The 25,785-nt window shown below is 39.1% G+C and overlaps 3 protein-coding genes and 1 long non-coding RNA gene across 4 annotated transcripts; 3 read left to right on the top strand and 1 right to left on the bottom strand.

Moving 5' to 3' along the window:
* Positions 1-1,366: 1,366 nt before the first annotated feature.
* On the top strand, positions 1,367-6,474 carry LOC145895849 (alpha-(1,6)-fucosyltransferase-like). The gene is made up of 9 exons (XM_082984630.1): positions 1,367-1,414; positions 2,017-2,139; positions 2,181-2,325; positions 3,149-3,246; positions 3,427-3,679; positions 4,081-4,336; positions 4,995-5,165; positions 5,414-5,561; positions 6,181-6,474. Exons 1-9 carry the CDS (start codon positions 1,367-1,369, stop codon positions 6,472-6,474), a joined length of 1,536 nt encoding a protein of 511 aa, XP_082840756.1.
* A 2,412-nt stretch (positions 6,475-8,886) lies between these two features.
* LOC145895114 (alpha-(1,6)-fucosyltransferase-like) lies at positions 8,887-13,163 on the top strand. The gene is made up of 8 exons (XM_082983872.1): positions 8,887-9,009; positions 9,456-9,526; positions 9,789-9,886; positions 10,070-10,322; positions 10,724-10,979; positions 11,616-11,786; positions 12,035-12,182; positions 12,797-13,163. The coding sequence occupies exons 1-8, from the start codon at positions 8,903-8,905 to the stop codon at positions 13,088-13,090; spliced, it is 1,398 nt and encodes a 465-aa protein (XP_082839998.1). The 5' UTR covers positions 8,887-8,902; the 3' UTR covers positions 13,091-13,163.
* A 1,477-nt stretch (positions 13,164-14,640) lies between these two features.
* Positions 14,641-25,691, bottom strand: LOC145893876 (uncharacterized). The gene is made up of 3 exons (XR_014401524.1): positions 25,628-25,691; positions 15,251-15,373; positions 14,641-14,913 (listed from the first exon to the last, which is right to left on the bottom strand). It is a non-coding gene; the product is annotated as an uncharacterized LOC145893876 (long non-coding RNA).
* On the top strand, positions 17,869-22,463 carry LOC145894577 (alpha-(1,6)-fucosyltransferase-like). The gene is made up of 9 exons (XM_082983197.1): positions 17,869-17,888; positions 18,118-18,231; positions 18,674-18,744; positions 19,006-19,103; positions 19,287-19,539; positions 19,943-20,198; positions 20,840-21,010; positions 21,410-21,557; positions 22,170-22,463. Exons 1-9 carry the CDS (start codon positions 17,869-17,871, stop codon positions 22,461-22,463), a joined length of 1,425 nt encoding a protein of 474 aa, XP_082839323.1.
* Positions 25,692-25,785: the final 94 nt, after the last annotated feature.

The raw sequence follows: 25,785 nt of genomic DNA, 5'->3' as shown, positions 1-25,785 counted from the left end.
GTTAAAATAAACTTTTAAAATATGTGGCAAGCTGGGTATAAATAAAATTGTAAATTTATACGATTGTTAGCATACAAATGCAGCGTTGTAAAAGCAAGTTAGAACAGACAGTCTTTATTTAAAATATTTACCACCGTTTTGTTATTTTTAACAATACTTTCGCCAACTACAAGCGATCACGTGAATGTACCATCAACTTAAAAGCCAACAGCAACATGATTTTTTCATGGGGCAAAATAGGAAATTCTACATCACGGAAATCTGGCCACTGCCAAAGCAAGAGCGCAGTCAAATGCCGAGGCTCATAGCTGAGAAAAACGCAAGTGTGTGTAACGGATAGATAAAAGACGCCAAGGAAAGGCGGACAAACACAACTGCAATACAATTATTAGCAACAATTAGAGGTGCGCTACTTATCACTATACTGGTATGCATGAAATACAGGGGTAGAAGTTCCCAGCCGCATGATGCGAGAGAGCTGTTCTTAGTTCACTCGTGTTTGGCCACATGTCCAGCTGCGGTATAGACGGGACACAGCGTTAGTGAACAAGCGGTGATGTCAAATTTCCATTATCTAGGCCACACGGAAACGGCTTTAACGTATAAGTTGATACCCGACTATAATGACTGTTGCTATATAGTTGGAAAAACGTTGGTCTGTGTACTTCGAACCAATGTGATAAGAAACAGTAGCAAGTAAACGAGTAGGTTTCCGATAAAAAAACATCTAATCGTTTTCTTTCAATTCTCTGAAGGAAAACTGAATAGTGATTACTGCAATTAAATTCTGAATTTAATGAAATATATCCGGTGGAGACCATGGACCATGCATTTTCCTCGTTTTGTGGTAACTTTTATTGTTATTTGAGTAAAAAAAAAATTCTTACTAATTGGTAAATATTGTTAAGACCCAGCTTTAAGCTCTTCACCCCACATATAGGTTGCAATAGGATTACTAAACTTTGATCTGTGTCAACCTTGTTAAGCGTGTTTGTAAATGCATCACAGCATATAAGCGCAGCAAAGGATGCATCAACTCGCAAAGTTCTACAATAAGTATTTGTAAGTTTGTGTTTTTCGAAGTGAACACTTTGCGGTTAATTTTTTTTTAATTAAAACTTTTGAAAGTTTTTTGATGTGTGAGACGTTGGTTTAAGTCAAAAACCTTTACGCGCTTCAAAGAATTAATCATTTTGCCTCACAAAAAGTTTCCACTGCAGCTTCACAGTGACACTTTAAAGAAGAAATTGTGGTTGCATAGAATCTACAGAAAACAGTTTTCGTGCAAGAGTGGTTCGGAAAGTAGGTTGGCCTTGAGAACTAAGTCTTGAGATAGGGGATATAGCATCCGCCTGAATTTTCAGTCATGTATCCTTCCATTTCCGTCATCACAGGAAGAAAACTCCTCGAAGACGTATGTCTCGTGCTTTTTCTGTTTGTGAGTTTCTCTGTGACTTCGAAGAATTCTAACTTCCGTCGCCATTTTTTCACGACCGAACATTTCAACCCGTCGCCAAAACGTCTGGTTGTAATGATCGTACAATTGAATATCCTGGTAGGAAAGGGCCACACTTTAAACCACGTATTCACATGTTCATTTCTGCAAACAGAATCAAATTTTTGTCTCTTGACCCGTAATTAATGCATTGTTTTCAATGTCTGCAAAGGCTAATATTGTCCAAATGCGGAGTACGCTGTACAACATTACAAACTGCTTTAGCGCTTTTCTTTATTTTCATTTGGATAGTTGCAAATAATAAAAATACATTCTTAAATTATGTGACATTGCACACCATTACAGAATACAACTTCCCATTTTGAAATCAAACAAGTGTGTATTAACGTCATTCGCGCTACTGCCACGCATACACACTCACATTTACTAACGCCTAAAAGTCATCGCGGAAATTACACGCAACCACTAGAGGCGCAAGAAACATGATGATACAAAAATATGGAACAGCAGTGACCAATAAGATGATAGCTAATCCAGCTTTACTTCTATCCATATGCTAGATAAGTAGACTTGTTGGGATGAAACTGTTGGAAAGCACACCATGCATCCAACAAGATGTTGCTAACCAACATTTATTTCCTGGAAGTGCTTTGAGGGCAACTGCGATATCGTCTTCCACTTGTGTACGTATTACTACATACCAGAATGATAGTTTCGTTTCCAGGAGTTTACATACGAAGAACAGACAAGCTGCAGAGGGAAGCTAAGTTTCAGTCGATTGAAATCTACATGGATCAGGTGGAGAAATGGTTTCAAAAGAAAAGGAAACCAACATGAGATCCAGGAAAATTTCTACGATATTTTGTGTTGTATGTTTGGCTGGGGTACTTCTCTACATCATTTGCAATTACAAGTAAGATGAAATTCCTGTTGATGCCAGGCATATTGGTCACAATTTACCCGGCCCAATAACCGCCGAGCTACTGTAGTTCAGTTGGTAGAGCGTTAGGCCTGGCTAGCCCAGGGTCGTGAGTTTAAACTTAACGTGCAGCTTGGTTTTCTTGTTTCTGGTTGTACACCTCATTCTTAGAGAACAGAGAAAGGATTGACGAAACATGTTGTTTTGATTTTTATGTTTTTTCGACTAGATCAGTGTTTCATAATCATTTTCAGTCACAAAAAAAACGTTTGATAAAACCTTTGGCTTCCTTCACAATCAATGCATTTTTGTTGTCATTTTTGACAAGATAGCTTCAACCACAGTAAAATCGCTAATGAGTTCACACATCTTAGGTTCAGAAACCCCTGTTCAATATAGTACCAGTCGCTTTATGCGCGGTAACTCAATTTTATTATCAGGTGGAGTGCTTTCAGTTGCCACCCCAGCATCACTTTGTGGAATCGGGGTTCTGGTCCCTCAGAAACATCTTGTAAGTAATGGAAACCTATCCTTTCATTTGGAACTTGTCGTCATCAACCTAGCGTTACCATTTGTGTTGCAATGGCAACATTTTGGTCATGTCAATACAATTTATTGTTAAAAATACCTATACGTTCCCCGCAAGGTATGTAACATATAGGGACAAACTATATTTCAAGACTGGCATGTCTGCTGTTCCTTTTGATTTAAATATACAGATTTATTTTTCGTTTGCTATCAATTTATTGTTTCTGCATAATTTTATTTCTTAGTATTACGAAGTCCCACAAACGTTCACAAGGAAACGACAAAACCCAAAACGCTCGGTGCCTTGCGAAGATTTGTGCAGCAGAAACTGATCGTGCTACAGGTTGATTTACACTGTTTAACGGTTTTTAATAGCAATCAAAAAAATTGTCAAATCTGCCCGCGTGTCATTTCTAAGCGTTAGGTGTTATAATTTTTATTAAACTAGCTGACATTAATCCATAGCATTTTGCCTCACGTAATTGGATAAGTTGTTGATTTATCAACTTTGTCCCTTATTTAGAATCCACGTAACTGCACGAGGGCACGGAAGCTTCTGTGCAAGATACAAGTTGATTGGTGCGGGTTCGGATGCCAACTCCACTACATCGGTATGTGTTTTCTACTTGCTGCAGGAACTAACAGGACCCTGGTTTTAAACCATGAGTTGAAAAGCCACCCAACGATTAAATCCATCAACGAAGCTTATCTGCCCTTGAGCGAAACGTGCTCCCATTGGTCTGAAGAGGAATTTAATAAGGCCGATATTTTCGAAGGTAATAATTTTGGAGTTTTTTTTACTACACCGGGATTCGAACCCAGATCACCCAACCAGGTTTTCTGCTTGCTCTCAAACGCCTGACTTATGTTGCTGCTGTTTGAAAAGCAAGAATTGCTACATAATTCCACATTTTTCGATTTTGCTTTTAATGTATCTTATTGTACCCTGCCATTCTTGGTCAGTGTCGTATAACTTTCCCCCACTCTTCCTTAAAAGCCACAAGCCACAGATTGCTGTCAGCAAATTCAAACCGCGACTTGTTGCTTTTTTAATGCACATAACACGTGCAGTATTTCATATCGCCGAAATAAAGGCAATGTCAAACAGATGGTAAGGTTCTCCTTAAATTAATTAACAAGCCTTCTGCTTTGAAATTGTATTGTTGGATTTTCTCAGGCGACGGAGTCAAGGAAACGAGCGGCAGAAAACGAGTGGTCAAGTTTTTCATAAACGACATATTTCAACCCTTCACGGCGTTCGCTCCAAACACCTTCCCGGAATCTCTGAAGGACAAACTGGAACCAATATGTGAAGAACCACAAGTTTGGTGGGTTGGTCAGCTGATGACGTACATCACCAGAGCACAACCTTCCCTCACAAAACAAATCGAAGAACTCAAGCAGAAGATTGGGTTCGTTCACCCCATTGTAGGGTGAGTGGCCAGTATATATTTCAGGCATTGTAGATGTCACGTTCTTCCACTTAAATGAAATAATGCTGTTGATTGCAACTCTACCAATATCAGATGGGTTTGCATACATGCGCTACAATTGGGTGAAATGAGTTAGGATGTATTACACAATTGCTTAATCTCACATATTTTTGCTGATATCGGTCGAGAAAGCTATGGTGAGGTTGCAGTTGTAACACTTCCTAGAGGTTCGCATGACCTGCTTCAAACAAGCAGGGCAAACATGCCTTCATTGAAAAGCGCAAAAAGATAGGAAGTAATCCGTTTCATCCCCACAACACGTCATTCGCGCTACTGCCACGCATACACACTCACATTTACTAACGCCTAAAAGTCGTCGCGGAAATCACACGCAACCACTAGAGGCGTAAGAAACATGACGATACAAAAATATAGAACAGCAGTGACCGATAAGATGATAGCTAATCCAGCTTTACTTCTATCCATATGCTAGATAAGTAGACTTGTTGGGATGAAACTGTTGGAAAGCACACCATGCATCCAACAAGATGTTGCTAACCAACATTTATTTCCTGGAAGTGCTTTGAGGGCACCTGCGATATCGTCTTCCACTTGTGTACGTATTACTACATACCAGAATGATAGTTTCGTTTCCAAGAGTTCACATACGAAGAACAGACAAGCTGCAGAGGGAAGCTAAGTTTCAGTCGATTGAAATCTACATGGATCAGGTGGAGAAATGGTTTCAAAAGCGTCAACACGGAAACGTCTCGCGCCGCGTATTTTTGGCAACAGATGACGTCAGCGTACATGAGGAGGCTCGTAAAAAGTACGTACAACTTTCATTTAGTTCTTGTTTTAACAACTTAAATGATGTGTCAACTTTCTAGTCAGACGACCAAGTGTGGATAAAGGGTATAATGGCGCTAGCTGTACCTTGATCGACGAAATTTATTTGTCAGATTAAACATCAACTGAGCTGTCTTTATGGTCGCTGTTTCGACCTCAAAAAGAATCTACAAATAAGTAACGATAAGTTCCTGACCAACGTAACAAGTTTATGTCCGTTCGTACCAGATATCCATCCTACACCTTCGTTATTTTGACCCATAACACCGAAACCGCCAAAGCTCAGAGGGAAACAGAAGCTGGTTTCTGGGGAATTGTTCAAGACTTGGCGTTGTTGGGTGAATGTGATCACGTGGTTTGCACTTTCAGCTCCAACGTGAGTAAACTAAGCCCGTTTACATGAACAATTGAAGCGAATTCGAATGCGCTTCGAACAATCACTTCCACATTTTTTGCGCAAGAGGAGCGACGGAGCGCTCAATCCGTTCGCTGGAGGTGTATTGAATTCGCTTCGGTTTCAATCCACTTGGAACAGACGAACGGTTTTGTTAAGTTTGACACATTGCATTATTATAAAGATGAACATTAAAATATAAGTGCTTGACATAAGTTTTAGAGTTGCGTGTATAGACCGTCGACATTCGCTACCAATTTGTATTCCGCTATGTTTTAAACCGCTGGTTCCCAAATTTCCCAAACTGTGATGCAACCAACCCTGAAAAAATGATGTGGCGACGAACTAGGAAAACGTCCAGTTTTTTATAAAATTAAGGGAGTTTACCTATTTTAAAGGACGAATTCCCTTACGTAATCTGATAAATCGTTCGTGTCACTGCAATAGCGCAAATGTAACAGTTTATTCTCCAACTATAAGCTTGCGACGCCCCACCGATATTGAAATAAACGTCGCACTAATGCGTTGTGATTTACCTTTTGGGATCCTCTATTTGAAACCATTCGACACAGTTGTTGACATATTTCAATATGCTTTCCAGATCGGTCGGCTTATTCATGAAATGCTCCTAGCGAACTTCGACCCAAACCCCGCGACTGCCACATCTGTAGACACAAACTGGTTTTATCCAGGACAGATTGGAGTTTATCAAGCGATCTCTGACTATAAACAAGAAGACCCCAATGGCATGCAAATGTTGATTGGGGATAACATCACCAATGTACGATGTCAACTGATGTGCAATGGTTTCAACACAAGAACAAAAAAGATTGCAGTTTTTCCTCCGGAAAAAGCTAAAATAATTCCCCAGACTGTTGCGTACGCTATTTTTTAAGTAACATATATTGTTAAAATAGTCAAAAAGAAATTCATGCGATCCACGATATTGAGGCATAGACTTGTCAATGTTGTGTCTGTTTTTAAGTCTCTTGCTCATGTGGGCGGTGTTCGTAATAATGTATTTCCAAAGTTCATGTCTGGCGTTTTGCTTTCATGTCATGTGAAAATGAACTTTTAAAATATGTGGCAAGCTGGGTATAAATAAAATTGTAAATTTATACGATTGTTAGCACACAAATGCAGCGTTTTTAAAGCAAGTTAGAATAGACCAGTCAATATATAAAATATTTACCACCGTTTTGTTATTTTTAACAATACTTTCGCCAACTACAAGCGATCACGTGAATGTACCATAACTTAAAAGCCTACAGCAACATGATTTTTCCATGGGGGCAAAATAGGAAATTCTACATCACGCAAATCTGGCTACCGCCAAAGCAAGAGCGCGGTCAAATGCCGAGGCTCATGGCCGAGAAAAACGCAAGTGTGTGTAACGGATAGATAAAAGACGTCAAGGAAAGGCGGAAAAACGCAACTGCAATGCAATTATCAGCAACTACTAGAGGTGCGCTACTTCTCACTATACTGGTATTCATGAGATGCAGGGGTAGAAGTTCCCAGCCGCATGATGCGAGAGAGCTGTTCTTAGTTCACTCGTGTTTGGCCACATGTCCAGCTGCGGTATAGACGGGACACAGCGTTAGTGAACAAGCGGTGATGTCAAATTTCCATTATCTAGGCCACACGGAAACGGCTTTAACGTATAAGTTGATACCCGACTATAATGACTGTTGCTATATAGTTGGAAAAACGTTGGTCTGTGTACTTCGAACCAATGTGATAAGAAACAGTAGCAAGTAAACGAGTAGGTTTCCGATAAAAAAACATCTAATCGTTTTCTTTCAATTCTCTGAAGGAAAACTGAATAGTGATTACTGCAATTAAATTCTGAATTTAATGAAATATATCCGGTGGAGACCATGGACCATGCATTTTCCTCGTTTTGTGGTAACTTTTATTGTTATTTGAGTAAAAAAAAAATTCTTACTAATTGGTAAATATTGTTAAGACCCAGCTTTAAGCTCTTCACCCTACATATAGGTTGCAATAGGATTACTAAACTTTGATCTGTGTCAACCTTGTTAAGCGTGTTTGTAAATGCATCACAGCATATAAGCGCAGCAAAGGATGCATCAACTCGCAAAGTTCTACAATAAGTATTTGTAAGTTTGTGTTTTTCGAAGTGAACACTTTGCGGTTAATTTTTTTTTAATTAAAACTTTTGAAAGTTTTTTGATGTGTGAGACGTTGGTTTAAGTCAAAAACCTTTACGCGCTTCAAAGAATTAATCATTTTGCCTCACAAAAAGTTTCCACTGCAGCTTCACAGTGACACTTTAAAGAAGAAATTGTGGTTGCATAGAATCTACAGAAAACAGTTTTCGTGAAAGAGTGGTTCGGAAAGTAGGTTGGCCTTGAGAACTAAGTCTTGAGCTAGGGGATATAGCATCCGCCTGAATTTTCAGTCATGTATCCTTCCATTTCCGTCATCACAGGAAGAAAACTCCTCGAAGACGTATGTCTCGTGCTTTTTCTGTTTGTGAGTTTCTCTGTGACTTCGAAGAATTCTAACTTCCGTCGCCATTTTTTCACGACCGAACATTTCAACCCGTCGCCAAAACGTCTGGTTGTAATGATCGTACAATTGAATATCCTGGTAGGAAAGGGCCACACTTTAAACCACGTATTCACATGTTCATTTCTGCAAACAGAATCAAATTTTTGTCTCTTGACCCGTAATTAATGCATTGTTTTCAATGTCTGCAAAGGCTAATATTGTCCAAATGCGGAGTACGCTGTACAACATTACAAACTGCTTTAGCGCTTTTCTTTATTTTCATTTGGATAGTTGCAAATAATAAAAATACATTCTTAAATTATGTGACATTGCACACCATTACAGAATACAACTTCCCATTTTGAAATCAAACAAGTGTGTATTTACGTCATTCGCGTTACTGCCACGCATACACACTCACATTTACTAACGCCTAAAAGTCATCGCGGAAATTACACACAACTACTAGAGGCGCAAGAAACATGATGATACAAAAATATGGAACAGCAGTGACCTATAAGATGATAGCTAATCCAGCTTTACTTCTATCCATATGCTAGATAAGTAGACTTGTTGGGATGAAACTGTTGGAAAGCACACCATGCATCCAACAAGATGTTGCTAACCAACATTTATTTCCTGGAAGTGCTTTGAGGGCAACTGCGATATCGTCTTCCACTTGTGTACGTATTACTACATACCAGAATGATAGTTTCGTTTCCAGGAGTTTACATACGAAGAACAGACAAGCTGCAGAGGGAAGCTAAGTTTCAGTCGATTGAAATCTACATGGATCAGGTGGAGAAATGGTTTCAAAAGAAAAGGAAACCAACATGAGATCCAGGAAAATTTCTACGATATTTTGTGTTGTATGTTTGGCTGGGGTACTTCTCTACATCATTTGCAATTACAAGTAAGATGAAATTCCTGTTGATGCCAGGCATATTGGTCACAATTTACCCGGCCCAATAACCGCCGAGCTACTGTAGTTCAGTTGGTAGAGCGTTAGGCCTGGCTAGCCCAGGGTCGTGAGTTTAAACTTAACGTGCAGCTTGGTTTTCTTGTTTCTGGTTGTACACCTCATTCTTAGAGAACAGAGAATGGATTGACGAAACATGTTGTTTTGATTTTTATGTTTTTTCGACTAGATCAGTGTTTCATAATCATTTTCAGTCACAATAAAAACGTTTGATAAAACCTTTGGCTTCCTTCACAATCAATGCATTTTTGTTGTCATTTTTGACAAGATAGCTTCAACCACAGTAAAATCGCTAATAAGTTCACACATCTTAGGTTCAGAAATCCCTGGTCAATATAGTACCAGTCGCTTTATGCGCGGTAACTCAATGTTATTATCAGGTGGAGTGCTTCCAGTTGCCACCCCAGCATCACTTTGTGGAATCGGGGTTCTGGTCCCTCAGAAATAACTTGTAAGTAAAGGAAACCTATCCTTTCATTATGATCTTGTCGTCATCTACCCGACGTTACCATTTGTGTTGCAATGGCAACATTTTTGTCATGTCAATGCAATTTATTATTAAAAGTACCTATACGTTCACCGCAAGGTATGTAACATATAGGGACAAACTATATTTCAAGACTGGCATGTCTGCTGTTCCTTTTGATTTAAATATACAGATTTATTATTCGTTTGCTATCAATTTATTGTTTCTGCATAATTTTATTTCTTAGTATTACGAAGTCCCACAAACGTACACAATGAAACGACAAAACCCGAAAAGCTCGGTGCCTTGCGAAGATTTGTGCAGCAGAAACTGATCGTGCTACAGGTTGATTTACACTGTTTAACGGTTTTTAATGGCAATCAAAAAAAAATTGTCAAAATCTGCCCGCGTGTCATTTCTAAGCGTTAGGTGTTATAATTTTTATTAAACTAGCTGACATTAATCCATAGCATTTTGCCTCACGTAATTGGATAAGTTGTTGATTTATCAACTTTATCCCATAATTAGAATCCACGTAACTGCACGAGGGCACGGAAGCTTTTGTGCAAGATAAAAGTTGATTGGTGCGGGTTCGGATGCCAACTCCACTACATCGGTATGTGTTTTCTACTGGCTGCAGGAACTAACAGGACCCTGGTTTTAAACCATGAGTTGAAAAGCCACCCAACGATTAAATCCATCAACGAAGCTTATCTGCCCTTGAGCGAAACGTGCTCCCATTGGTCTGAAGAGGAATTTAATAAGGCCGATAATTTCGAAGGTAATAATTTTGGAGTTTTTTTTACTACACCGGGATTCGAACCCAGATCACCCAACCAGGTTTTCAGCTTGCTCTCAAACGCCTGACTTATGTTGCTGCTGTGTGAAAAGCAAGAATTGCTACATAATTCCACATTTTTCGATTTTGTTTTTAATGTATCTTATTGTACTCTGCCATTCTTGGTCAGTGTCGTATAACTTTCCCCCACTCTTCCTTAAAAGCCACAAGCCACAGATTGCTGTCAGCAAATTCAAACCGCGACTTGTTGCTTTTTTAACGCACATAGCACGTGCAGTATTTCATATCGCCGAAATAAAGGCAATGTCAAACAGATGGTAGGGTTCTCCTCAAATTAATTAGCAAGCCTTCTGCTTTGAAATTGTATTGTTGGACTTTCTCAGGCGACGGAGTCAAGGAAACGAGCGGCAGGAAACGAGTGGTCAAGTTTTTCATAAACGACATATTTCAACCCTTCACGGCGTTCGCTCCAAACACCTTCCCGGAATCTCTGAGGGACAAACTGGAACCAATATGTGAAGAACCACAAGTTTGGTGGGTTGGTCAGCTGATGACGTACATCACCAGAGCACAACCTTCCCTCACAAAACAAATTGAAGAACTCAAGCAGAAGATTGGATTCGTTCACCCCATTGTAGGGTGAGTGGCCAGTATATATTTAAGGCATTGTAGATGTCACGTTGATTTGCAACTCTACCAATATCAGATGGGTTTGCATACATGCGCTACAATTGGGTGAAATGGGTTAGAATGTAATACACAATTGCTTAATCTCACATATTTTTGCTGATATTGGTCGAGAAATGGTGCTATGGTGAGGTTGCAGTTGTAACACTTCCTAGAGGTTCGCATGACCTGCTTCAAATAAGCAGGGCAAACATGCCTTCATTAAAAAACCGCAAAAAGAAAAAAGTAATCCGTTTCATCTCCACAACACGTCATTCGCGTTACTGCCACGCATACACACTCACATTTACTAACGACTATAAGTCATCGCGGAAATCACACACAACTACTAGAGGCGTAAGCGACATGAAGATACAAAAATATGTAACAGCAGTGACCTATTAGATGATAGCTAATCCAGCTTTCCTTCGAACCATATGCTAGATAAGTAGGCTTGTTGGGATGAAACTGTTGGAAAGCACACCATGCATCCAACAAGATGTTGCTAACCAACATTTATTTCCTTGAAGTGCTTTGAGGGCAACTGCGATATCGTCTTCCACTTGCGTACGTATTACTACATACCAGAATGATAGTTTCGTTTCCAAGAGTTCACATACGAAGAACAGACAAGCTGCAGAGGGAAGCTAAGTTTCAGTCGGTTGAAGTCTACATGGATCAGGTGGAGAAATGGTTTCACAAGCATCAACACGGAAACGTTTCACGCCGCGTATTTTTGGCAACAGATGACGTCAGCGTACATAAGGAGGCTCGTAAAAAGTACGTACAACTTTCATTTAGTTCTTGTTTTAACAACTTAAATGATGTGTCAACTTTCTAGTCGGACGACCAAGTGTGGTTAAAGGGTATAATAGCGTTAGCTGTACCTTGATCGACGAAATATACTTGTCAGATTAAACATCAACTGAGCTGTCTTTATGGTCGCTGTTTCGACCTCAAAAAGAATCTACAAATAAGTAACGATAAGTTCCTGACCAACGTAACAAGTTTATGTCCATTCGTACCAGATATCCATCCTACACCTTCGTTACTTTGACCCATAACACAGAAACCGCCAAAGCTCAGAGGGAAACAGAAGCTGGTTTCTGGGGAATTGTTCAAGACTTGGCGTTGTTGGGTGAATGTGATCACGTGGTTTGCACTTTCAGCTCCAACGTGAGTAAACTAAACCCGTTTACATGAACAATTGAAGCGAATTCGAATGCGCTTCGAACAATTGCTCCCACGTTTTTTGCGCAAGAGGAGCGACGGAGCGCTCAATCCGTTCGCAGGAGGTGTATTGAATTCGCTTCGGTTTCAATCCACTTGGAACAAACGAACGGTTTATTTAAGTTTGTCACATTGAATTATTATGAACATTAAAAGATAAGTGCTTGACATAGGTTTTGGAGTTGCGTGTATAGACCGTCGACATTCGCTACCAATTTGTATTCCGCTATGTTTTAAACCGCTGGTTCCCAAATTTCCCAAACTGTGATGCAACCAACCCTGAAAAAATGATGTGACGACGAACTTGGAAAACGTCCAGTTTTTTTATAAAATTAAGGGAGTTTACCTATTTTAAAGGACGAATTCCCTTACGTAATCTGATAAATCGTTCGTGTCACTGCAATAGCGCAAATGAAACAGTTTATTCTCCAACTATAAGCTTGCGACGCCCCACCGATATTGAAATAAACGTCGCACTAATGCGTTGTGATTTACCTTTTGGGATCCTTTATTTGAAACCATTCGACACAGTTGTTGACTTATTTCAATATGCTTTCCAGATCGGTCGGCTTATTCATGAAACGCTCCTAGCGAACTTCGACCCAAACCCCGCGACTGCCACATCTGTAGACACCAACTGGTTCTATCCAGGACAGATTGGAGTTTATCAAGCGATCTCTGACTATAAACAAGAAGACCCCAATGGTATGCAAATGTTGATTGGGGATAACATCACCAATGTAAGATGTCAACTGATGTGCAGTGGTTTCAACACAAGAACAAAAAAGACTGCAGTCTTTCCTCCGGAAAAAGCTAAAATAATTCCCCAGACAGCTGCGTACGCTATTTTTTGAAAAGTAACATATATTTTTGAAATAGTCAAAAAGAAATTCATGCGCTCAAATATATGATTCACGATATTGTGGCATAGGCTTGTCAATGTTGTGTCTGTTTTGAAGTCTCTTTCTCATGTAGGCGGTGTTCGTAATAATTTATATCCAAAGTTCATGTCTGGCGTTTTGCTTTCATGTCATGTTAAAATGAACTTTTAAAATATGTGGCAAGCTGGGTATAAATAAAATTGTAAATTTATACGATTGTTAGCACACAAATGCAGCGTTTTTAAAGCAAGTTAGAATAGACAGTCAATATATAAAATATTTACCACCGTTTTGTTATTTTTACAATACTTTCGCCAACTACAAGCGATCACGTGAATGTACCATCAACTTAAAAGCCTACAGCAACATGATTTTTCCATGGGGCAAAATAGGAAATTCTACATCACGGAAATCTGGCCACTGCCAAAGCAAGAGCGCAGTCAAATGCCGAGGCTCATAGCTGAGAAAAACGCAAGTGTGGGTAACGGATAGATAAAAGACGCCAAGGAAAGGCGGACAAACACAACTGCAATACAATTATTAGCAACAACTAGAGGTGCGCTACTTATCACTATACTGGTATGCATGAAATACAGGGGTAAAGGTGCCCAGCCACATGATGCGAGAGAGCTGTTCTAGTGGTTCACTCGTGTTTGGCCATGTCCAGCTGCGGTATAGAAGGGACACAGCGTTAGTGAAAAAGCGGCGATGTCAAATTTCCATTATTTAGGCCACACGGAAATTTGCTTTGACGTGTAAGTTGATACCCGACTATAATGACTGTTGCCATAGTTGGAAAAACGTTGGTCTGTGTACTTCGAACCAATGTGATAAGAAACAGTAACAAGTAAACGAGTAGGTTTCCGATAAAAAAAAACATCTAATCGTTTTCTTTCAATTCTCTGAAGGAAAACTGAATAGTGATTACTGCAATTAAATTCTGAATTTAATGAAATATATCCGGTGTAGACCATGGACCATGCATTCTCCTCGGTTTGTGATAACTTTTATTGTTATTTGGCCACATTTCTGATGTACTGAAAAGTACGAAAAAAATTCTTACTGATTGGTAAATATTGTTAAGGACCATGCAGCTTCAAGCTCTTCACCCTACATATAGGTTGCAATAGGATTACTAAACTTTGATATTTGTCAAACTTGTTAAGCGTGTTTGTAAGTGCATCACAGCATATAAGCGCAGCTAAGGATGCACAAACTCGCAAAGTTCTACAATAAGTATTTGTTAGTTTGGGTTTTTCGAAGTGAAAAAAAAAATAACTTTGCGGTTAATTTTTTTTTATTCAAAACTTTTGACAGTTTTTTGATGAGTGAGACGTTGGTTTAAGTAAAAAAACTTTACGCGCTTCAAAGAATTAATCAATTGTCCCCACAAAAAGTTTCCACTGCAGCTTCACAGTGACACTTTAATGAAGAAATTGTGGCTGCACAGAATATACAGAAAACACTTTTCGTGCAAGAGTGGTTCGAAAATTAGGTTGGGCTTGAGAACTAAGTCTCCTGCTTGGGGATATAGCATCCGCCTGAATTTTCAGTGATGTATCCTTCCATTTCCGTCATTACGTCATCACAGGAAAAATCTCCTCGAAGACGTATGTCTCGTGCTTTTTCTGTTTGTGAGTTTCTCTGTGACTTCGAAGAATTCTAACTTCCGTCGCCATTTTTTCACGACCAAACATTTCAACCCGTCGCCAAAACGTCTGGTTGTAATGATCGTACAGTTGAATATCCTGGTAGGAAAGGGCCACACTTTAAACCACGTATTCACATGTTCATTTCTGCAAACAGAATCAACTCTTTGCCCGTAATAAATTCACTTTATTTTTTGAAAAAATTATTGTTGTGAATGTCTGCAAGAGCTTATATTGTCCAAATGCAGAGTACGTTGAACAACATTACAAACTACTTTAGCGATTTTCTTTATTTTCATTTGGATAGTTGCAAATAATAAAAATACATTCTTGAATTTTGTGACATTGCACCCCATTATATACAGAATACAACTTCGCATTTTGAAATCAAACAAGTGTGTATTAACGAGCTATTATGTTGAGACTTAACATTAGCCCGAGACCTAATAAGTGGATACAGTGGTTCTATGTGTTGCCCACTTACAATTTGATTGAGTTCCCTAAAGACTTTCCAGTGGTGTTCACTTGGAAAATCCTCGTGTTCGTAATTTCTCTCGTACCAGTGATAATATTTCTTCATCGTGTTCCAGCTAATGCACAAGAGATCCTATAAGGTAAAAATAGATCTTACAAAATGCTTGATGTACAAATCATCATGCTCTGCATATATTGGTTAGACCGCCCTGCGCTTGTTTCTTGTAACGCATTGCGTTTATTTACGTTTTTCAATACAAGAAGTCAGTCTCCTTAAAGACTGTGAAACCAAGAGAATTCAGTCCGTATAAATACAATTTAGGTTAAATATCATGAATTTACCGGATCGTAAAAATAATTTTGAAACTTTTCCGCTCCATAAGTGCAAAAAAGGTTGACAATCACTGTTCCAGCGCACTTAAACAAATAATGTTTAGTAATTGTTAGTGACGCCTCGTTTTGAAACAACGAGATCACGCGTTTTGCTTAATTCTTGTTCCAAGAATTTAAACTAAATCCAGGACATGTCAATCACTAAGTCATTTGTTGAATGTCCGCTGTGGTTTTAGGTATTTCAAACAAAGAGAATTTACAGGCAGTCGATGCTCAACACAAGCAAAGCAACCATGCATGGTTAAAATGCTAGGACAATTCGAAGGCTTGCTTGATAGCATATTGATGAAAGCAACCACACTAGATAGAAGAATTATTATAACACAGAGCATGGTCAAAAAAATAGACTTTGTATTTTATTACTGTGACGTCACAGTTCAGTTCAATTGTTTGTTTAATGTTTGAGTAAGTTTGCGCAAATCAATACCGATGCATTGCCTTAATTACAAAAAAACAACCACTTGTTTCAGCGTTAATATGGACTGATTTTTGTGACGTCATTGCGGTTATGGCATTGCGGCACAAGCAAAGCAACCAGAATGCATGGACCAGTGCTAGGACAATTCTAACGCTCGCTGGATAAAGTCCTTTTAAATTGCAATGTGAGGTTAAAAGAATTAGTCATAGTCAAAACATTTCAACGAGGTAAAATTCACCTATCAATTATATTTGAAGGTTACACAGTTTAGCGAAATTGGATAAGATTGGTAACATCATTGTTGATATTGACCAAAAACAGCTGCAACCATCAGGCTTTATAGCTTTTGGTTGAAGACAGGACATTTTTATGCCTAATGTGTTATGACTTGCGACTAAGCACGATGACGTCAACTCGTTACAGCAAATTGATTTCCACAAGCATAGGTGTGCAACTGATTATGTCAGCAGGCCTATACGGTTAGCTTGCATTGGGTTACTTATTCCAGATTCAATTCACTGTTATTGTGCACTGGTCTTCCCAAAAGGTACACCAGGAATTACTACAGACAGATGATAGCACATTCCAAAGTAATATACAAATTTCAGCGTTTCCGACAAATGTATGAACTTGAACGTATATCAACTCAAAGGCAAATATGCCTTAGCTTAGGACAACAGACCAGCTTCAGAAATATGACATTTTTAATTGTTCCTTATGATTAAAATAGGTTTATTATCTGTCCAAGCCATGTGAATCCAGATACTACTTACACGTTACAGATAGAAATGCATTGAGTCTCGTTGTACAGAATAGAATAGAATGTCCAAGCACCAGACTGCAAACGCAGGCTCTACTTTAACTTGGTAATCAAACATTCGTTGCAACAGCGTGTTGGCAACTGCAATTTTTAGTGTATGGTATAAATTTGAGAAACACAGGCCTATGCAAAAAGAAAACAACTTTCGTTCAGGAATCTTTAAAACCACATACTATGCGTTAACTCAGTTTCAAAAGACCTGTATTATCAAGTGTCTCGTGATTGTTACGCAGCGCAGCAATTGTTGTAGCATAATGGTAAGAATCGGCATTGTTGCGTAATAGATTTGTTTGTTACTTCATAATTACTAAATTTGTAATAGACCGAGTGAAACAAAAATGTACCGCTTTCAGTAAGGGGGTTCGTAATTAAAGTGTTTAAAATTTAGTGCTATAACAACATGGTTCGGTGTAAAAAGAAACTGACACGAAACGGAATTTGCGTCGTTTCCTATGTTTAGGCCGCAGGGGTGCACAACCATTTTTCTATTGCCGGCCGCAACACACACACCACAGTGTGCTAACGGCCGCCACTGAATATACAGCTTTTCCAACGATATACTCCTGATAATTACGACAAGTTGACGTGAGCATTATTTGAAAGGAATGGAAATGATTCCATACCTGAAAAATGTGCACTATTTATTATTTATATTGGCCAAATTGCGTATATTACAATGTAATAAAATGTCGAATTATTCAATGGCTGCCTTGTTCTTGCACGCTAGGTTCACGTCTCCATCATAAAATAATCCACTTCCCATTTGGGATTAAACGCCATTTTCTCTTGTTTTAACAACCTTTTGCGTTTTATGACGTCACCATCCGTATTGTTGCGCTTTGTCTCGGTTGCGGTGGCTGCACCAGTTACTACTCGGTACAGCGAACGAATGTGTATAACGCGGAAATGGGCCGAATTAAAAGCTTAACTCTTGCGACCGCTAGAAAAACAAGTTTCAGAAGCCACGGCGGCCGCCAATGCATATATTTTGATATAAATGTGCACGGCCGCAAAAAAGTGCGTCCGCGGCCGCATGTGGCCGTACGGCCGCAGGTTGTGCACCGCTGGTTTAGGGCAATACGACTGACGGAATGTTTTTTGCGTGGTTTCAAAAGCTGAAAAAGTCACCCTTAATATTTTACAAAACTTTAAAAAAATCGACGCCTATGATACGAACCGATATTTTTTCACGAAGAATGTAAGCATGGTTTTAGCAAAATGACATGCGAATTTTTTGATTTTGCAGAAACGTCATATTAGAAATAGAAAAGGAAACCAACATGAGATCCAGGAAAATTTCTACGATATTTTGTGTTGTATGTTTGGCTGGGGTACTTCTCTACATCATTTGCAATTACAAGTAAGTGAAATTCCTGTTGATGCCAGGCATATTGATCACAGTTTACCCGGTCCAATAACCGCCGAGCTCCTGTAGTTCAGTTGGTAGAGCGTTGGGCCTGGCTAGCCCAGGGTCGTGAGTTCAAACTTAACGTGCAGCTTGGTTTTCTTGTTTCTGGTTGTACACCTCATCCTTAGAGAACAAATGGATTGACGAAACATGTTGTTTTGATTTTTATGTTTTTTCGACTAGATCAGTGTTTCATAATCATTTTCAGTCACAATAAAAACGTTTGATAAAACCTTTGGCTTCCTTCACAATCAATACATTTTTGTTGTCATTTTTGACAAGATAGCTTTAACCACAGTAAAATCACTAATGAGTTCACACATTTTAGCTTCAGAAACCCCTGGTCTATATAGTACCAGTCGCTTTATGCGCGGTAACTCAATGTTATTATCAGGTGGAGTGCTTTCAGTTGCCACCCCAGCATCACTTTGTGGAATCGGGGTTCTGGTCCCTCAGAAGTATCTTGTAAGTAATGGAAACCTATCCTTTCATTTGGAACTTGTCGTCACCAACCCAGCGTTACCATTTGTGTTGCAATGGTAACATTTTTGTCATGTCAATGCAATTTATTATAAAAAGAACCTATAGTTCACCGCAAGGTATGTAACATATAGGGACAAGCTATATTCCAAGACTGGCATGTCTGCTGTTCCTATTGATTTAAATATACAGATTTATTTTTCGTTTGCTATCAATTTATTGTTTCTGCATAATTTTATTTCTTAGTATTACGAAGTCCCACAAACGTACACAAGGAAACGACAAAACCCAAAACGCTCGGTGCCTTGCGAAGATTTGTGCAGCAGAAACTGATCGTGCTACAGGTTGATTTACACTGTTTAACGTTTTTTGATGGCAATCAAAAAGAAATTGTCAAAATCTGCCCGCGTGTCATTTCTTAACGTTAGGTGTTATAATTTTTATTAAACTAGCTGACATTAATCCATAGCATTTTTCCTCACGTAATTGGATAAGTTGTTGATTTATCAACTTTATCCCATAATTAGAATCCACGTAACTGCACGAGGGCACGGAAGCTTCTGTGCAAGATAAAAGTTGGTTGGTGCGGGTTTGGATGCCAACTCCACTACATCGGTATGTGTTTTCTACTGGCTGCAGGAACTAACAGGACCCTGGTTTTAAACATTGATTTGAAAAGCCACCCAACGATTAAATCCATCAACGAAGCTTATCTGCCCTTGAGCGAAACGTGCTCCCATTGGTCTGAAGAGGAATTTAATAAGGCCGATAATTTCGAAGGTAATAATTTTGGAGTTTTTTTTACTACACCGGAATTCGAACCCAGATCACCCAACCAGGTTTTCTGCTTGCTCTCAAACGCCTGACTTATGTTGCTGCTGTGTGAAAAGCAAGAATTGCTACATAATTCCACATTTTTCGATTTTGTTTTTAATGTATCTTATTGTACTCTGCCATTCTTGATAGTCAGTGTCGTATAAGTCTCCCCACTCTTCCTTAAAAGCCACAAGCCACAGATTGCTGTCAGCAAATTCAAACCGCGACTTGTTGCTTTTTTAATGCACATAGCACGTGCAGTATTTCATATTGCCGAAATAAAAGCAATGTCAAACAGATAGTAAGGTTCTCCTTAAATTAATTAGCAAGCCTTCTGCTTTGAAATTGTATTGTTGGACTTTGTCAGGCGACGGAGTCAAGGAAACGAGCGGCAGAAAACGAGTGGTCAAGTTTTTCATAAACGACATATTTCAACCCTTCACGGCGTTCGCTCCAAATACCTTCCCGGAATCTCTGAGGGACAAACTGGAACCAATATGTGAAGAACCACAAGTTTGGTGGGTTGGTCAGCTGATGACGTACATCACCAGAGCACAACCTTCCCTCACAAAACAAATTGAAGAACTCAAGCAGAAGATTGGGTTCGTTCACCCCATTGTAGGGTGAGTGTACCAGTATATATTTAAGGCATTGTAGATGTCACGTTGATTTGCAACTCTACCAATATCAGATGGGTTTGCATACATGCCCTACAATTGGGTGAAATGGGTTAGGATGTAATACACAATTGCTTCCTCTCACGTGTTTTTGCGATTGGCTGGTATCGGTCCAGAAAGCTATGGTGAGGTTGCAGTTGTAACACTTCCTAGAGGTTCGCATGACCTGCTTCAAACAAGTAGGGAAAACATGTCTTCATTGAAAAACCGCAAAAAGATAGAAAGTAATCCGTTTCATCCCCACAACACGTCATTCGCGTTACTGCCACGCATACACACTCACATTTACTAACGCCTAGAAGTCCTCGCGGAAATTTCACGCAACCACTAGAGGCGTCAGCAACATGACGATACAAAAATATGGAACAGCAGTGACCGATAAGATGATAGCTAATCCAGCTTTACTTCTATCCATATGCTAGATAAGTAGACTTGTTGGGATGAAACTGTTGGAAAGCACACCATGCATCCAACAAGATGTTGCTAACCAACATTTATTTCCTGGAAGTGCTTTGAGGGCAACTGCGATATCGTCTTCCACTTGTGTACGTATTACTACATACCAGAATGATAGTTTCGTTTCCAAGAGTTCACATACGAAGAACAGACAAGCTGCAGAGGGAAGCTAAGTTTCAGTCGATTGAAGTCTACATGGATCAGGTGGAGAAATGGCTTCACAAGCATCAACAAGAAAACGTCTCGCGCCGCGTATTTTTGGCAACAGATGACATCAGCGTACATGAGGAGGCTCGTAAAAAGTACGTACAACTTTCATTTAGTTTTTGTTTTAACAACTTAAATGATGTGTCAGCTTTCTAGTCAGACGACCAAGTGTGGATAAAGGGTTTGTGTATAAGCTGCAGACAGATGGCCACTGTTTCGACCTAAAAGGTCTCATCAGTGCAGCTGGTGTGACTATCAGACGACTTTGCTGACCAAACAAATTCATATTATTGGCTCCACATTGCTTATCATGTGGATAAAGGGTATAATGGCGCTAGCTGTACCTTGATCGACGAAATATACTTGTCAGATTAAACATCAACTGAGCTGTCTTTATGGTCGCTGTTTCGACCTCAAAAAGAAATGCCGCTATCTACAAATAAGTAACGATAAGTTCCTGACCAACGTAACAAGTTTATGTCCATTCGTACCAGATATCCATCCTACACCTTCGTTACTTTGACCCATAACACAGAAACCGCCAAAGCTCAGAGGGAAACAGAAGCTGGTTTCTGGGGAATTGTTCAAGACTTGGCGTTGTTGGGTGAATGTGATCACGTGGTTTGCACTTTCAGCTCCAACGTGAGTAAACTAAACCCGTTTACATGAACAATTGAAGCGAATTCGAATGCGCTTCGAACAATCGTTCCCACGTTTTTTGCGCAAGAGGAGCGACGGAGCGCTCAATCCGTTTGCAGTGGTGTATTGAATTCGCTTCGGTTTCAATCCACTTAGAACAAACGAACGGTTTAGTTAAGTTTGTCACATTGAATTATTATGAACATTAAAAGATAATTGCTTGACATAGGTTTTAGAGTTGCGTGTATAGACCGTCGACATTCGCTACCAATTTGTATTCCGCTATGTTTTAAACCGCTGGTTCCCAAATTTCCCAAACTGTGATGCAACCAACCCTGAAAAAATGATGTAGCGACGAACTAGGAAAACGTCCAGTTTCTTATAAAATTAAGGGAGTTTACCTATTTTAAAGGACGAATTCCCTTACGTAATCTGATAAATCGTTCGTGTCACTGCAATAGCGCAAATGAAACAGTTTATTCTCCAACTATAAGCTTGTGACGCCCCACCGATGTTGAAATAAACGTCGCACTAATGCGTTGTGCTTTACCTTTTGGGATCCTTTATTTGAAACCATTCGACACAGTTGTTGACATATTTCAATATGCTTTCCAGATCGGTCGGCTTATTCATGAAACGCTCCTAGCGAACTTCGACCCAAACCACGCGACTGCCACATCTGTAGACACCAACTGGTTCTATCCAGGACAGATTGGAGTTTATCAAGCGATCTCTGACTATAAACAAGAAGACCCCAATGGCATGCAAATGATGATCGGGGATAACATCACCAATGTACGATGTCAACTGATGTGCAATGGTTTCAACACAAGAACAAAAAAGACTGCAGTCTTTCCTCCGGAAAAAGCTAAAATAATTCCCCAGACAGCTGCGTACGCTATTTTTTGAAAAGTAACATATATTTTTGAAATAGTCAAAAAGAAATTCATGCGCTCAAATATATGATTCACGATATTGTGGCATAGGCTTGTCAATGTTGTGTCTGTTTTGAAGTCTCTTTCTCATGTGGGCGGTGTTCGTAATAATTTATATCCAAAGTTCATGCCTGGCGTTTTGCTTTCATGTCATGTTAAAATAAACTTTTAAAATATGTGGCAAGCTGGGTATAAATAAAATTGTAAATTTATACGATTGTTAGCACACAAATGCAGCGTTTTTAAAGCAAGTTAGAATAGACAGTCAATATATAAAATATTTACCACCGTTTTGTTATTTTTAACAATACTTTCGCCTACTACAAGCGATCACGTGAATGTACCATAGACTTAAAAGCCAACAGCAACATGATTTTTCCATGGGGCAAAATAGGAAATTCTACATCACGGAAATCTGGGCACCGCCAAAGCAAGAGCGCAGTCAAATGCCGAGGCTCATAGCTGAGAAAAACGCAAGTGTGTGTAACGGATAGATAAAAGACGTCAAGGAAAGGCGGAAAAACGCAACTGCAATTATCAGCAAATACTAGAGGTGCGCTACTTCTCACTATACTGGTATTCATGAGATGCAGGGGTAGAAGTTCCCAGCCGCATGATGCGAGAGAGCTGTTCTTAGTTCACTCGTGTTTGGCCACATGTCCAGCTGCGGTATAGACGGGACACAGCGTTAGTGAACAAGCGGTGATGTCAAATTTCCATTATCTAGGCCACACGGAAACGGCTTTAACGTATAAGTTGATACCCGACTATAATGACTGTTGCTATATAGTTGGAAAAACGTTGGTCTGTGTACTTCGAACCAATGTGATAAGAAACAGTAGCAAGTAAACGAGTAGGTTTCCGATAAATAAACATCTAATCGTTTTCTTTCAATTCTCTGAAGGAAAACTGAATAGTGATTACTGCAATTAAATTCTGAATTTAATGAAATATATCCGGTGGAGACCATGGACCATGCATTTTCCTCGTTTTGTGGTAACTTTTATTGTTATTTGAGTACAAAAAAAATTCTTACTAATTGGTAAATATTGTTAAGACCCAGCTTTAAGCTCTTCACCCTACATGTAGGTTGCAATAGGATTACTAAACTTTGATCTGTGTCAAACTTGTTAGGCGTGTTTGTAAGTGCATCAAAGCATATAAGCGCAGCAAAGGATGCACCAACTCGCAAAGTTCTACAATAAGTATTTGTAGGTTTGTGTAAGTGAAAAAAAAAATAACTTTGCGGTTAATTTTTTTTTATTTAAAACGTTTGACAGTTTTTTTGATGTGTAATACGTTGGTTTAAATAAAAAACCTTTACGCGCTTCAAAGAATTAATCATTTGGCCCCCCAAAAAATCCACTGCAGCTTCACAGTGACACTTTAAAGAAGAAATTGTAGCTGCACAGAATCTACACTAAACACTTTTCGTGAAAGAGTGGTTCGGAAATTAGGTTGGGCTTGAGAACTAAGTCTTCAGCTTTGGGATATAGCATCCGCCTGAATTTTCAGTCATGTATCCTTCCATTTTCGTCATTACGTCATCACAGGAAAAAAACTCCTCGAAGACGTATGTCTCGTGCTTTTCCTGTTTGTGAGTTTCTCTGTGACTTCGAAGAATTTTAACTTCCGTCGCCATTTTTTCACGACCGAACGTTTCAACCCGTCGCCAAAACGTCTGGTTGTAATGATCGTACAATTGAATATCCTGGTAGGAAAGAGCCACACTTTAAACCACATATCCACATGTTCATTTCTGCAAACAGAATCAACTTTTTGCCTCTTTACCCGTAATAAATTCACTTTATTTTTTGAAAAATTTATTGTTTTGAATGTCTGCAAGAGCTAATATTGTCCAAATGCGGAGTACACTGTACAACATTACAAACTGCTTTAGCGCTTTTCTTTATTTTCATTTGGATAGTTGCAAATAATAAAAATACATTCTTAATTTATGTGACATTGCACACCATTACAGAATACAACTTCGCATTCTGAAATCAAACAAGTGTGTATTAACGAGCTATTATGTTGAGACTTAACATTAACCAGAGACCTAATAAGTGGATACAGTGGTTCTGTGAGTTGCCCACTTACAATTTGATTGAGTTTCCTAAAGACTTTCCGGTGGTGTTCACTCGCAAAATCCTCGTGTCCGTAATTTCTCTTGTACCAGTGTTAATATTTCTTCATCGTGTCCCAGCTAATGCACAGTAGATCCTAAAAGGTACAAATAGATCTTACAAAATGCTTGATGTACATATAATCGTGCACTGCATATATATTGGTTTGACCGTCATGCGCTTGTTTCTTGTATCGCATTGTGTTTATTTACATCTGATGAAGCGAAAATCAACGTTTTTTAATTCAGCCTCCTTAAAGAGTGTGAAACCAAGTTAATTCAGTCTGTATGCATAAGACTGATACACATTTAATAATTTGCATAGGTTTTGTAAGCTTGTAGCTAACCTGTTCCCATGTACTGCAGTACAATAAAAACTAATATGGATCTGCTAAAACCAAGGTACCCTGGCAAGTTGTTGATCAGCACCGTATCATGAGCTATTTCTGTGTGAAGTCGAAAACCTGACAATAATCACATATTTGTTGATGTTTTTTTTTCGGAAATGGGTACACAATGGGTGTACAACTCAAAACAGGATGCAAGTAACTTTTATTGTATACACACTATTCATGGTGTGCCAAACATTTGTGTGGTCAGGGCTTTTTCAGCACCAGTGTGCATGAAAGCTTAATTGAAAGTTGCTGGATATAAAACAACATATATACTACCGTACTGGTCAAACATGCAATAAAATTCTATACGTTATTATGTGATAGTTGGCCTGCATACCATTTTTAAACCAATGGTGCACCAAATTTGGCATGCATGCACAGTATTGTGCACCACTGACTTGCACCGACCCCTGCACAGCAAGTTATGAAACATTTTCCATTATTAGGTCACACAAACATCACACCCTTCATAATTCGTCCCAGTCTAACATAGAACACAATGAGCAAGTTTTTTGGTTTCACAGAGAAAAAATTGACCTTTTTCGTTCGAGTTAAGGTTTGGATTCATCATTTACCTTAAAACATAAGCTTACTAATTCAACATTAATGCTACATTACCTCTTCTGTAGGCGTTTCTTGTTTTTTGGCAGTGGTATTATTAATGCTTGTTTTTTCCTTTTTCTGGAGTGTGTCTTGCAACATGTGACATCAGGTTGCTGAGTTGGGTGAACAACTTTCCGCACTCAGGCCAATGACACTTGAATGGTCTCACACCA

This window comes from Ascidia mentula, chromosome 3, assembly GCF_947561715.1.
Source record: "Ascidia mentula chromosome 3, kaAscMent1.1, whole genome shotgun sequence".
In the NCBI taxonomy this organism is placed as follows: domain Eukaryota; kingdom Metazoa; phylum Chordata; class Ascidiacea; order Phlebobranchia; family Ascidiidae; genus Ascidia; species Ascidia mentula.
Note: the sequence above shows the minus strand (reverse complement) of the source record. Positions and strands in the feature narration are given on the sequence as shown.

Coding starts and splice junctions, on each gene's coding strand:
- LOC145895849 (XM_082984630.1), top strand. CDS start 1,367: ATGTATCCTTCCATTTCCGTCATCACAGGAAGAAAACTCCTCGAAGAC. Junction 2,140..2,180: donor CGATATCGTCTTCCACTTGT/GTACGTATTACT, acceptor TTTCGTTTCCAG/GAGTTTACATACGAAGAACA. Junction 5,562..6,180: donor TTTGCACTTTCAGCTCCAAC/GTGAGTAAACTA, acceptor TATGCTTTCCAG/ATCGGTCGGCTTATTCATGA.
- LOC145895114 (XM_082983872.1), top strand. CDS start 8,903: ATGGTTTCAAAAGAAAAGGAAACCAACATGAGATCCAGGAAAATTTCT. Junction 9,010..9,455: donor TACATCATTTGCAATTACAA/GTAAGATGAAAT, acceptor TGTTATTATCAG/GTGGAGTGCTTCCAGTTGCC. Junction 11,787..12,034: donor CATAAGGAGGCTCGTAAAAA/GTACGTACAACT, acceptor CATTCGTACCAG/ATATCCATCCTACACCTTCG.
- LOC145894577 (XM_082983197.1), top strand. CDS start 17,869: ATGTGCACGGCCGCAAAAAA. Junction 17,889..18,117: donor ATGTGCACGGCCGCAAAAAA/GTGCGTCCGCGG, acceptor TTGATTTTGCAG/AAACGTCATATTAGAAATAG. Junction 21,558..22,169: donor TTTGCACTTTCAGCTCCAAC/GTGAGTAAACTA, acceptor TATGCTTTCCAG/ATCGGTCGGCTTATTCATGA.